This window comes from Clarias gariepinus, chromosome 7, assembly GCF_024256425.1.
Source record: "Clarias gariepinus isolate MV-2021 ecotype Netherlands chromosome 7, CGAR_prim_01v2, whole genome shotgun sequence".
Lineage (NCBI taxonomy): Eukaryota > Metazoa > Chordata > Actinopteri > Siluriformes > Clariidae > Clarias > Clarias gariepinus.
In genome coordinates this window covers 20,399,454-20,414,220 of record NC_071106.1, presented here as the reverse complement: position 1 = coordinate 20,414,220, position 14,767 = coordinate 20,399,454, and the positions used below count along the sequence as shown (strand labels likewise).

The window sequence follows — 14,767 nt, the reverse complement described above, 5'->3', positions numbered from 1 at the left end:
GTGTGTGAGTGAATCACCCCCTCTCTGTTTCACACATACACACACACACACACACACACACACACACACACACATAAACACATTAAAGGCGAGAGAGAGAGAGAGAGAGAGAGAGAGAGAGAGTGTGTGAACCGGCACGGTGTCAAATTATGCGCGCACACACATAACACACACACTTAAAAACTGACACACACTAACGACGAGAGAGAGTGTGTGTGCGCGAACACATAACACACACACACACACACACTTTGCAGTGCAAGAGAAAGAAAAACGCACACACACACTCAAACACTGACACAGAGTAAAGGCGAGAGAGAAAGAGAGCGTGTGTGTTTGTGTTTGAACAGACGTGTGTCAAATTATGCACGCACACACATAACACACACACACACTCTGCAGCGCAAGAGAAAGAAAACACACACACATAACACACACACTCAAACACTGACACACAGTAAAGGCGAGAGAGAAAGAGAGCGTGTGTGTGTATGTGTGTTTGTGTGTGAACCGGCGGTGTCAAATTATGCGCACACACATAACACACACTCTGCAGCACAAGAGAAAGAAAAACACACACACACACGGATGTTGATTATACCAGTAAGAGACGAGCATTAAGACCCAGCAGGGGAGATGATTTCCCGGCAGCGCCACAGAGGGAAAAACCATTAGCTCAGTTGTGATGACGCAACGCTTTGTGTCAAAACAAGAAGCGCATGTGTTATACATGATACTCTGTGCTCGTAAACCACAACAACGCTCGTTTTTTAAATCAAAATTTATTAAAATCTTTGCTCGTCTTCCGGAACACTCGTAAACCATGTTACTCGTAATCCGAGGCTCCACTGTACACTCTTCTGGCTGTCTGTGTGGTAAACACAGACATGTCTAAAACTCTTTCCTACCAGTAAGGATCTCGCTTTCTATCTAAATCATTACTTAACTTTTCAGTCTGTCTTGTCCCATCGGGTTCCTGTTGAAACTTTTTATTTTACTTTATCCCAGTGGCAATTATATACACAACAGGCTTACACAACAATAAACAACAGACAGCTCAAGCTCAATAGACTACAGTCACGGCTTCATACACATAAAGATGACATTATGAACTCTCTTTTAAAAGAGTACAAGTTGTCCCCTACTTACAAATGAGTTCCGTTCCAGGAGCATGTTTGTAAGTCGGATTTGTTTGTTTATCCAACAAAGTGAGTCTTATATGCCTTTACACGAATATACAATATAAAGTATACCAATCCACTTAACTAAATCTGTCCTCCTTTTCAACACTGCCATTATGTGTCCAAAAGCTATAACCACACCTAAGGAAATTAATCTCACAGTAAAATGTTGTCTGTAAATCGCAAGGTTAAATCCTGGACGCCATTTTGTTTCAGTGCGAATTTCTCCATGAGAAATAAGGGAAACCCCAAATAGTTCGTTCCACAACCCAAAAATATAATTCACCACAGGGCACACACATACACTTAATCACTACGGGCCAATCCGCCTAATCTGCAGGTCTTTGGACTGTGGAAGGAAACCCACTACGCATGGGGAGAACATGCGAACTCCATACACACAGAGACGGAAATCGAGCCTGGCGATGCAAGGCAACAGTGCTAACCACTATACCACCCATGCCGCCTCCAAAATGATACATATAAAAATATTTAATTGAAAACTCTACTTAGACCGCAAACTAAGTTACTCGACAGTGTTGTCTCTGCGCCTTTAAATCGCAATACAGTGAAACCTCGGATTGCGAGTAACGTGGTTTGGGAGTGTTCTGCAAGACAAGCAAAGATTTAAAATAAATTTTGATTTGGTTTACAAGTACCGAGTATCATGTATCACCCATCCGCTTCTTGTTTTGATGCCAACGTCACGTGATCACAACTGAGCCAACGGTTTTCTCTCTCTTGTGCTGCAGAATTGTGGGTAATCGTCTCCCCTGCTGGGTATTAGTGCGCATCTCTTACTTGTATAATCAACATCCATGCACGTGTGTACTGTTTACTATAACACCGTGACCACGTGTTTGTGCGTAAAACATATTTTATTTTGTGTCTGCGTGTGTGTACAGCGTGCATGTAAAGCAAAAGCAAGTCTCATTAGATAGGTTAAAGATCCATTTTCTCTCTCTTCTCAAGGCTCAGACTGCTCTTTTTGTCTGTGTGGGCGTGCGTCATTGGACACTGTGCCCCACACACACACACACACACTCGCATGCACGCACGCGCGCACACGCACACACAGACCCCTCCTACTTTCGCCTTCACAGACACACACTCTTTCTCTCTGCTCTACACAGAAACATTGCTCTTTCGCGATTCTTTTTTTATTGTAAAGTGCAGGGTAATTTGTTTTATTTTTACTTTATACCAGTAATTCCATTAGTGTGTCGCTCAATCAATGAGTGACAGAGAGATTTCTTGTTTATTTTTCTGATAAAACAGTGTTTTCGTTGTGTGTGCGCGTGTGCATGAAATAAGTGGTAAAAGGGTAACTGTGTAAGATGAGAAGTGGGAGAAGGGAGCTTACTTTAGATTCACACACACACACGCACACACACGCACACACACACACACACACACACACACACACACACACACACACACACACACAGCACCTGCACGCACAAACAAACAAAAACTGTTGGATGTCAGGATTTATTTTTACTTTTTTTTTAAGTAAAGTGCAGGGTATTTTTTTTATTTTTACTTAATATTTTGTGCTAATTGTTTTTTGTATTTATTTTTTTTTGGGCTGTAAAATGAATAATTTGAGTTTCCATTATTTCTTTTGGGAAAATTCAATTTGGTTTACGAGTGTTTTAAAATATGAGCCACTTCTGGAACAAATTATGCTTGTAATCCAAGGTTCCATTGTATTGGTATATTTTGGTATCTGGTGCACTGCAGTGTTTTTTGTTATTTGTACACACCAAAAAACCCTGGGTTGTTTTTTCTACCTAAACGCTGGGTTGCCTCTGTTGAGTAATTTTTCTGGGTTATTTACAGAGAGTTGGGTAGTTTTTGTGTAACCTAGCTGCTGGGTTAGAGTTTGGTGGCCCCTCCCCCAAAGTTCACCGGTGTATTCAGCGGCTGTCAGTCAGAGCTTGAGCTCCCACACCACTGATGACAGTTCATTTAAGGGAAAATGACGTTAAATACAAGGTCTGTATACACATGTTTACTCACCTTAGTCACATATGACTAAAAAAAATATTACTATACCTGTATGTAACATTTATTACTGTTATTGTGTTAAGGTTACACTCAAACTTTCAGGCTGGTCTGAGGTAAGATAATTTAGCTGACAATAGCTGCTATAGTTAGCCAAAGAACCCCACCTGTGTATGAAAGAAACGGATAAGATGTCTGAGCTTTTTAGCTTTCTCTGTAGAATGTTACCTATACCCTAGCTTTGTATTTTTTTTTATTTACTATAAATCCTATTACACATTAAATTGATAGTCTTATTCAGTTTAATCTTTGTTATTCAACAAATTTTTTACTTTCTTTTATTTCTTTCTAAGGTTGGCACCAACATGGTGAAATACCTCCAGCAGGCTGAAGTGTCAAGGCCGTACCCTACATCCTGACGTTGGGAGATGATGACCAGCGCTGCTCTCAGGCATTCGTCATTCTGGTGGGACAGGCTCTGGAGCAATGCACACTACTTGAGGCGGTTGATGTGTGCTTCAAAGCATTTTATATTTTTGACATTAACAATTCAAAGCAGTGTGCTCCTGTAGAGGACTTTTTGTAATGTTGCTATGAAATAGCGAGGCCTACTTGAAAAGTCATAGACAGAGTTTGTATGTTAAAACTGGACCAGGGCTGGGTAGTTTTGTTCTGCAGAAAAGATGTCTAATGTCACAGAGAGATCCTGCTCTGTAGAAGCTGCCTCAGCCTATTTGTGTTATTACTCCATTCTGCCCTGTGAGTAATAGTATAGTAATGATGTCGCTGTTGATTATCTGCTCTTGTGCTTTTGAAAAATAAATGTTTTTTATGAACATTTAATAGGATGTTGTTTATTGCATATATGTATGGTTTGCAAAACTTTTAAGTTTTTTTTTTGTAATAAACCAGTCTATCAAAGTAATTTAACTGTTTAATAGACATAAGTAGTTATTATTATTATTATTTTTTTTTTTTTACAGATTCACTGTAAAACAAGAAAATAAAAATAACCTATTTGTGTCGTATAATTAACCCAACATTACAGTTAAAATCTGGATAGAACATTTTGAACAATTTATGTGGTAGAATTAACCCAGCATTATAGTTAAATATGACCCAGCATTTGGGTTGAATATTTAACGCATTTTGCTGGGTTAAAAAAAATAACCCATTTTGCTGGGTTAAATTAACCCAGCATGTAGTTAGTCCAATATTTACCCAGCAGCTGGGTTAAAAAACAACCCAGATTGGGTTGTTTTTAACCCAGCATTTTTTAGGGTGTACAATACACATGACCTACATCCGTGATTTGTTTGCATCTACTGTATTAATGGTCATAGAACTGCAATCCGTTTGTATTTGTGGAAATTCATAACTTGAATGTTTGTAATTCCAAGACTACCTGTACATTTTTTTTTTTTAACTTGAGGATCCATGAAATGTACAGGTAAAAATGTTAAAATCATCAAGCGACTTTGGCCCTATAGTTGGCCAGTCATATAGTTATGAATGGCGTCATACAGTGTTTTATAGACCTACTGGCCCTGAATGAAATTTAAACTGCATAACTGTCTCTAACGTAAACTTATCTACTGTACTATTTGAACAATGTTTTATATGTACTGTGTGCAAAGGAAACATCAATTTGATTAATATATCAAAGATAAGATCAGTAAAATAAAATAATAAGTCTGATGAGTCACTTCTGTAACTTTCACTAGGATTTGAGGCAATCATTAAATAGATAGATGGCTTGATGGATGGCTGGATGGATAGATAGATATACAGTACACACATACAGGCAGTTAAAAGTATGAAAATTCAATGGACTTTTCTGATTTTTATTACTTGCTACATTGTACAATGTTGTAGGCATCCAAATTATGCAATAATCTCCTTCGAAAAGCTGATATTTAGATGACTGCTATTTATGCTTTGTAAAGCATAGTCAAATAGCTACACTTACAGATTCCTATTTTAATGGCACCTGGGATGGAATATTTTATGGTGCATTGGAAGGATAAAAAGGGCAAGCATAAGGATGTAAATGACTTTTAAAAAGGCAAAAACTGCAGGTCTTATATTCTAGTAGTGTCATCCCTTTTATTAATACTGTATGATACAGGTGCATTTCAATAAATTAGAATATTATTAAAATGTTGATTTATTTCTGTAATTCAATTAAAAAAGTAAAACTCATATATATTCATTACACACAAACTCATATATTTCAAGTGTTTTTTTTTAAACACTTTAAATTTTGATGATTATGGCTTATAGCTAATGAAAACTCAAAATTCAGTATCACGGAAAACTAGAATAATCTGAAAAAGGTAAATATTGGGGATTTAAGGTGTTTCACTCTAATAATCTAATTAACTATTAATTAATACACACCCTACACATGGAGGTTTAGACACAAAAGGGAAATTTCTAAAAAAAAAAAAAAAAAACAACTCAGTGCTGTATCCAAGCAAATTAATGAAAAATTGAACGGAATTAAAAAATGTGGTAGAAAAAGGTGCACAAGCAACAAGAATACCCACAGCCTTAAGAGAATTGGGAAATGAAGCCCATTCAAGAATTTGGGGGAGATTCATAAGGAATCACAAAGTCAGTGCTTCAAAAGCCACCACACACAGATCATCCAGGACATGAGCTACAACTGTCGCATTTCTTGTGTCAAGCCACTCTTAAACCAGAGATTGCATCAGAGGGGTCTTACCTGGGAAGAGGACAAAAAGGTCTGGACTGTTACTCAGTGGGCCAAAGTCCCTTTTTCAGATAAAACTGAAGTTTGCATTTCACTTGGAAATCAAGATCCCAGAGTCTGGAGAAAGAGAGGAGAGGCACAGAATCCAAGTTGCTTGAGGTTGCTTGTAAAGTTTGCACAGTTAGTGGTAGTTTGGGGTCCCATGTCCTCTGTTTTGGACCTGGGTTTTATTAGGTCCAAGGTCAGCACAGACATCTACCAGAAGTTTCAGAGCACTTCACTGTGCCGATCAGCTTTATGGAGTAAACACTGCCAAAAGTACTGATACCTGTGTATAGTACTTATAGTACATGGTACCTGTATTCCTGTGCTTAATTGGCCAGCAAACTTACCCTATGTAAAACACATAGAAAATCTATAAGGTATTGTGGAGAGGAAGATGTGAGACACCAGACCGTACAATGCAGAAGAGCTGAAGGCCGCTTGTAACCTGGGTTTCCATAATACCTCAGCAGTGCCACAGATTGATCGCCTACAAATGTTTTATTTTATTTATATTCTAATTTTCTAAGATACTCAATGTTGGGTTTTTATTATCTGTAAGCCATAATCTTCAAAATTAAAAGAAATACATACTGGCATCTGTCCAAAGTTTTACAAAAGGTTTTGGAAAAGGAAGCTAAAGTGATATTCCATGAACCAGTGATGTCTGTAAAAAATGAAACCACAGGGGGGCACAATCCAGTGTCTTCTTGTGCCAGTCCCAAGTCTGGATAAATGCAATGGGTTATGGAAGGAGGGGCATTCGACGTAAAACATTTTCCAAATCAAATGATGCGAATCACTAAAAGGACTCCTGTACCAGATCGGTCATGGCCCGGGTTAACAACGAGCACCACCGGTGCTGTTGACATAAAGGGTGCTGGTGGAAATTGGGCTACTGCTGGTCGAAAAAGGAGAGGAGGTAAGCATGTTCATAGGCAGAAAGAGAAGAGAAAAGCCAAGAGTTTAAGAGTGACAGTAGGGATTTTGAATGTTGGGCCTATGACAGGGAAGGCAGGAGAGTTGGTTGACATGATGCAGAGAAGGAAGGTGGATATACTGTGTGTCCAGGAGACCAGGTGAAAAGGTGGCAAGGCTAGAAGCTTAGGAGCAGGGTTTAAGTTGTTTTATCATGGTGTGGCTAGGAAAAGAAATGGGGTAGGAGTTATCCTGGAAGAGGAGTTTGTAAGGAATGTTCTAGAGGTGAAAAGAGTATCAGACAGGTTGATGAGTCTAAAGCTGGAAATTGATGGTGTGATGTGCAATGTTGTTAGTGGTTATGCCCCACAGGTAGGATGTGAGTTAGAAGAGAAGGAGAAATTCTGGAGTGAGTTAGATGAAGTGATGCAGAGCATCCCCAGAGATGAAAGAGTGTGATTGGTGCAGATTTTAATGTACATGTTGGGAAAGGGAACAGAGGTGATGAGAATGTGATGGGTAGGTTTGGTCTTCAGGACAGGAATGTAGAAGGACAGATGGTGGTGGACTTTGCAAAGAGGATGGAAATGACAGTAGTAAATTGTTTTTTTTCCAGAAGAGTCAGGAATATAGGATAACATATAAGAGTGGAGGCAGAAGCACTCAGGTGGACTTCATCTTGTGTCGACGTTGTAATCTGAAGGAAATCAGTGACTGTAAAGTATTGGTAGGGGAAAGTGTAGCCAAACAACACAGGATGGTAGTGTGTAAAATGACCCTGGTGGTAAGGTAGGTAAACAGGACAAAGGCAGAGCAGAGGACAAAGTGGTGGAAGTTAAAAAAGGAAGAATGTTGGGCAGTTTTCAGGGTGGAGTTAAGACAGGCTCTGAATTGTTAGAAGGTGCTTTCAGTTGACTGGACAATTACAGCTAAGGTGATCAGGAAGACAGGTAGGAGGGTACTTGGTGTATCATTAGGAAAGGTAAAAAGTAGACAAGAAGACTTGGGGGTGGAACAAGGAAGTCCAGGAGTGTATACAGGGAAAGAGGCTAGCTAAGTAGAAGTGGGACACTAAGAGGACTGAAGAGAGTAGACAGGAGTACTGGGAGATGCAGCGTAAGTTGAAGGTACGTAGAGGTGGCAAAGGCCAAACAAAAAGCATATGAGGACTTCTATGCTGGGTTGGACAGTAAGGAGGGGGAGGTAGATCTGTACAGGTTGGCAAAGCAAAGGGATAGAGATGGGAAGGATGTACAGCATGTTAGAGTGAAATATACTGACAGGTGCCATGAGGGTGATGGGAAGATGGAAGGAGTACTTTAAAGAGTTGATGAATGAGGAAAATGAATGAAAACAAAGAGTAGAATACATGACTTGTGAAGCAGGAAGTAGCAAAAAATAAGTAAGAATGAGGTGAGGAGGTCATTTAAGAGGATGAAGAGTGGAAAGGCAGTTGGTCCTGATGACATACACTACCGTTCAAAAGTTTGGGGTCACTTGCAAATTTTTTTGCTTTTGTTTAGTGATTTATTTCCTACATTCTACAACAATACTGGGGATTTCAAAACTATAAAATAACATATGGAATTAGGTAATTATGTAACAACAACAAAAACAACACTTAGTTGTCATTTTGAGACACAGAGGTCAGCCTTTCTGTAATAGTTCTTGCAAGAACAGTATTGTCAAGTGCATTTGCAAAATCCGTCAAGCACCACAATGAAACTGGCTCTCATAAAAGCCATCCCAGGAGGGCGAGACCAAAATCTACCTTTGCTGCAGACGAGTAGTTCATTTAGAGTTATAAACCTGAAAAATGACCAATTAACAGCATTTCAGATTAGAGGTGTTATGAAGTCTTTACAGAGCATAAGTAGCAGACACATCTCACCATTAACTGTTCATAGGAGATTAATGCCTTTTTTGCATGTCTTTAGCATTCCTTTACAATGTAGAAAGAAATAAAAATCAGGAACTATCATGGAGTTAGATTGCAGTTAGAGAGATTGCAGTAGAGTTTCTGACTAGTCTTTTTAACAAGATTTTGGGGAGTGAAAGAATCCCAGAGAAATGGAGGAGAAATGTATTAGTGCTGGTCTTCAAGAACAAGGGGGATGTGTAGAGCTGTGGCAACTACAAGGAATATAGCTGATAAGCCATACAATGAAGCTTTGGGAAAGAATTGTGCAAGCTAGGTTAAAGGCAGGGGTGCTAAGACAGTGGTGGTACATTACATTTTTAATATATGTACATTCCTATTATATTTCATTTTACATTTTTTATTTTACATTTTTCTATTTTTATTATATATTCTTTAACTTCTTTATATTTCTATCTTATTCTAATATTTTATATTCCTTTTTATTCTATTATTATTGCTGTATAATGTAAATTTAAAAGTTTTTTTCTTAATTCTCTTATTTTTTTTGTAATAGTGAGGTTAACAGCAGTCGTATAAGCATTTACTTTATATCATACTGTGTATGTCTGTGTATGTGACTAATAAAATTTGAATTTGAAGACAGAATACATGTGTGTGAATAAGAGAAACCTAAGTGGAATGTTAAGGCTACAGGGAGCAGAGGTAAAGAGGGTGCAGGACTTTAAGTACTTAGGGTCAACGGTCCAGAGCAATGGAGAGTGTGAAAAGGAGGTGAAGAGAAGGGTACAAGCAGGTTGGAATGGGTGGAGAAAAGTGTCAGGTGTGTTATGTGACAAAAAAGTTTCAGCGAGAGTAAAAGGAAAGGTGTTCAAGACAGTAGTGAGACCAGCGATACTTAACGGCTTAGAGACAGTGGCACTGAAGAAAAGACAGGAAGAAGAGTTGGAGATAGCAGAGATGAAGATGTTGAGGTTCTCTTTGGGAGTGACAAGGATAGATAGGATCAAGAATGAGTTCATCAGCGGGACAACCTATGCCTTAACCACTGAGATATCCCAATGCTATCTAGCTACACTATCCCTTGCAACATCCTTACAGTCTCTAATCTTCTTCATATTGCATCTCCTACACAGCAGATAGTCCACCTAAGTACATCTTCCATGTTACATTCCATAGTACATTCTTATGTGTCACCCTGTGTTCCTCTTTTTTCTTAAAATATGTTTCCGCCACTGCCATTTTCATCCTGTTTGCAAAATCTACAATCTGTATTTTTCTATTCCTTTTTTGGACCCCATCCCTATACCATCATCTACACATCACCCTTATTCCTTTCTCCAACATACCCATTAAGGTCAGCTACAATCACCAATCTTTCTTTTATGGGGACACTCACTACCACTTTGTTTAACTTACTCCAGACATCTTATTTTTCCTTCACATCTACTCTTCCCCTTAGTTTAAGATTGACACTATTTCTCTGATTATACAGTATACACCATAGTAAAGCAGTCTGAACCCACCTTCAATGTTCTTAGTCTTACTTCCACTTGGTCTCTTTTACACAAAGTATATCTACCTTTCTCAGGATCATCATATCAGCTAGCTCTCTTCCTTTACCAGTCATAGTGCCAACATTCAAAGTAGAAGAAAATTAGCCCAAGGCTCGAAGAAACAGATATGCCTTAAGTCTTTGTTTAAAGATTGCCAGAGAAACAGCTGTGCGGACATTTAGAGGAAGTTCATTCCACCTCTTAAGTGCAAGAACAGAAAAGAGTTTAGATGCAAGAGTTTAGATGTTTAGATTAAATTAGTGAAGATTGTGGATTTTTTTTTTTTATTTTGTAATGTGTATTGCAGTCATTTCTGTGTCTTCCACAGACTGTGTGAATACACTATAAACCAGCACGTTAATTTGCTTGTTAAATGATGACACATTTTTCTGAGACTGATTTTAGGTCTTCCAAATATATGAAATGTAAAGATATTATTGAAAGAGCAAGATCTGACCAATGTACAGACAAAACCTTTTTGAAATGTAGAAATGTATATTTGTGGGTATGTTTTATATAGTGCATATTTTATACTTTAAAAAATACTTTTTATAATATACTGTATTGTAGATACCCTAACACACATGCGTGCACACACACACATTAGTGGCACCTCGCTATATGCATTTAATCCGTTCCAGGGTCAAGTTCTTTAGGTTATAATTTGTTCTTAAAGTGATAAAAACAATAAAACATATTTATTAAAGACATTCAAATTAAGTAAAATATTAAATAAATAGACATAAAACCTCATTTAACTTTAATTAACTATCCCTCTTGGCACCAGCCACTTTAAAAACTAAACTGAATGTGGCTCCCTTTTCTTCAACCATGGGTTGCCAACATTTTTGGGACCAATGGTGCTATGTCTTCCATACATCTTGCACAAAATGCAAAAAAAAAAAAAAAAAACTACAAAAAATACATGAACTCGCTTTCCTTGGTTTTCCACTGGCGCAAACTGGTTTTGAACAGGTCCTGGACGTACAAGCAACTAGGGTTGTGCCGATAGACGATACTATTGTCTATCGACGATAGTCTCGTCTATCGACGATAGTCAGCTATATGGACGATACAGATGTCGCCATTAAAAACCCACGTTTCAAGAAAAGGAATCCCGTGACTTGCCACGGCTGCGCACGGCAAGCTGTGAAAATGCCCTTCATTACCTGTAGGGGGCAGTCGTGTTTCAGTCTGAAGTATTGTGTGTCTACTGAAGCCGAAAATGTGTTCTCTCTCCTAGTCACCCATTGACAGCAAGCGACAGAGCTCATAAACATGTCGAGCTCAAACTGTAAATACTGATAAGTATTAATTCTTCATTTTCTTCTCTCCTTCAATGATGATACTTCTTCGACGGCGCTTTCTTCATTCAGTATAATTATTATTAGTAGTACTGCTCCGAATTTATTATTGTGATTTTTCCTTATTATTATTGTAACGCACCCGCGCGTGTGTGCAAAAAAACTACAATGAGGTATGATATGTTAGCCTAAAACAATTGTTTTATTGTGTTTATGTGCCTCTAAATATACACTAAACAATAAACACTGCCTTGTGCAAAGTGAAAGTGAGTTGCGCGTGCAACTTTTTGATCAAAAGGCTGATAAACGCGTGCGCAGATATGAGCAGATTTATCGATAAAACAACAGACATGAAATGAAAAAAATAACCACAAAAATATGTACTACTCTCTGAATACAACGCGACAGCACGCAGAATCCCTGGGCTTTGACTACTATCGTGTATCGGCGATCTTACAGGCTGACGATAGGACGATATGACAATGGGCATATCGCGCAACCCTACAAGCAACACTCCCTGTTTACACTGGTTAATCTACTCTTATGCCCAAAATGCTTCATATGCGGAGGCAAATTTCTTGCAAAACTTCAGTTCTTAAGGTGAAACTTAGTTGGGGTTTGTATGCCGATGTACCCCTGTATATACATACAAACACACACAGACACAGACAGATACACGCACATGATCCAAGAGAAAGTATATAAAAACATAAATCAAGCTGTTAAATATTAAATTACCTTATAAAACTCAACATTTTACGGATAGAGGAGCAGCTAGCTTTTTGTTTAATATGGTTTCTTGGAAGAATAGTTGCCACACATAGCATAAGGTCAAACAAATGCTAATGTGGCCAACACTGATTAAAAATGTTTAGACACAAGTAACTACACTGTCTAATTTACATAACAATGTGGTGCATAAAGTAAGCACTTTTAAAATTTCAATATTTATGGGCAATCATAAGCATGGCATATCTCCTGCAACATGTTAAAATTATTTTGATTCATGTTTATTGAAGGGTTCTTACCCAAATTTGAGTAATATTAGCCATTTTTACTGCAAAATTTTTTTATAACCAGGAAAGATGTCTTTACCAGAAGCAGCAATGCTGTTGATCCAGCAGGAAAGCCCAGCGGTAGATCACGGGGAGTGGGCTGGTGTTTGTCATGATAAGCTGCTGCTGGGCCTCTGTGCAGTTCAGAATGCAGCCGAAGTTCAACACATGGCTGGAGAAAAGCAAGTTGGGAAAGTGTACTTCTCCTCGCAGAGCCACAGTGTCCCGCTGAGGGTGCCCACTGTAGCTCACCTCCAGCACTTTCTCAGCGACACGGCTCACCAAATCTAGCTGGTACATAGGGTCGAAGCACACCCACAGTTCCACTTCAGCACCAACACCCATCACCAGACTCTAAGTACACCAACACAGAAAAAACAAGTGATGGTGACTGATAATGCCTTTCAAGTAAATTATCACCAAGTACAAAGAAGGGTCTTTATTTAAAACACTAAATTCTAAACTAAGGGATATTTATAGATCATATACATATAAAATAAAATTACACATATTTGTTAAATTTGACCTGGAATATAATCACTACCTCACTCATACAGTACACACACTCTAGAGGCAATTTGGACAACCAATGAGTCTAAACTGCTTGTCTTTAAAATGTGGGAGGAAACCGGTATACACACTCAAAAAAATGAACATGGCTACCTGTTACATGTACTAAAATGTAATATGTGTTTTGTACATAATAATTTCATGTTTCCAAGATGAACATGAATAAATTATGTTGTATTTACATGAAATTCAACAACTTAACATGTATTAGATTTAATCATGTTGCGATAAACCAAAGAGATCTTGTCACTATGAAAACCGGAAATAGCAAAACCGGAAATATCGCGAGAAGAGAACACAGCGTGTTGAGAAGACAAACGTTTGGCGGGCATGTGGAAAAGGTAAGCAGGAATTAATTCCCATCTTTCTAAATAGAAACGAAATACGGTACATAAATGTCACCTGCTGTTTAGCGATGTTTAGTCACGTTATTTTGGTTTAAGCTATTTCTTGTATTTTTAATCACACTTAAAATACCGACGGTTATATGCGCGTGCTTAATCTGTGGTTCGGTTCTGGTTTCGGTCTGTTCTCATGAGTTGTGAAGCGAGAGGAAGAAAGTATAAATATTGTTTATTTGATAAATTAAGTATCATGAATTTTAATTGAATCTATCTCTGTATTTTTCCACAGGAGTTTGTGAGTAAAAGTGTCCTGTCTGCATCTGACTTCAGGAGTTTCCTGACCAACCATCTCTAACGGTCATATTTAAAAGTCATAACGGACAGTTATAAAGTACAAAACGCTTCTGTTGATGTTAATTTTTTTTCTATAATTAATACTTATTTGTGGTGTTTTATGTTTTGTACATCTTTTCAAATTGAGACCTCATTTGTAAGTTGCTGCTGGTGTAAAATAAAAATCTCAGTTTTATCCCGTTTGTCTTATGCTTCCTTCCTTCCTTCACAGAATTCTGTTGACCAGGGCTTGAAATTTAAATTTACTTGAATTAGATCAACTTAATTTACAACTGAAAAATGTGTTGTACCAACGCTATTCATTTATGTTAACAGTATTAAATTATGTTGGACGCAGCTGTAGTAAATAAGTTAAATGAACCTAATAAAATTAATTTGACTGAACCTAAGAACATTAAGTTGGGCCAACAAAATTGCTTAATGTTGAAAGAAAGCCATTAAATCAGGTGGAAATTCTTTCCATAATTTAATTACATTCATTCAACAAGTTATTTTTTTGAGTGCAGTGGAACCTTGGACTGCGAGTAACGAGTAACTGCGAGTGTTCCGCAGGACAAGCAAAGACTTTTGATAAATTTTGACTTGAAAAACGACCAAGTCAAAGTTTTACGAGTACCATGTATCACGCATGCGCTTCTTGTTTTGACGCCGAGCGTCACGTGATCACGACTGAGCCAGCATTTTTTCTTTCTCTTGCGCTGCGGAATTGTGGGTAATCGTCTCCCCTGCTGGGTCTTAGTGCGCATCTCTCACTGGTATAATCAACATCCGTGCAGGCCTGTTCTATTTACTATAACACTGTGACCATCGCACACACCATACAGCGCGCGTGTTTCTTATA

General features: G+C 38.1%; 1 protein-coding gene across 1 annotated transcript in view; it reads right to left on the bottom strand.

The window, feature by feature from the left end:
- LOC128527483 (hydrocephalus-inducing protein-like) overlaps positions 1-14,767 on the bottom strand; it is a 224,907-nt gene that overhangs the window by 145,479 nt on the left and 64,661 nt on the right. The window contains exon 23 of the mRNA XM_053499884.1: positions 12,699-13,012. Coding sequence (XP_053355859.1) covers positions 12,699-13,012 — 314 coding nt within the window. The remainder of the gene's footprint in view (positions 1-12,698; positions 13,013-14,767) is intronic.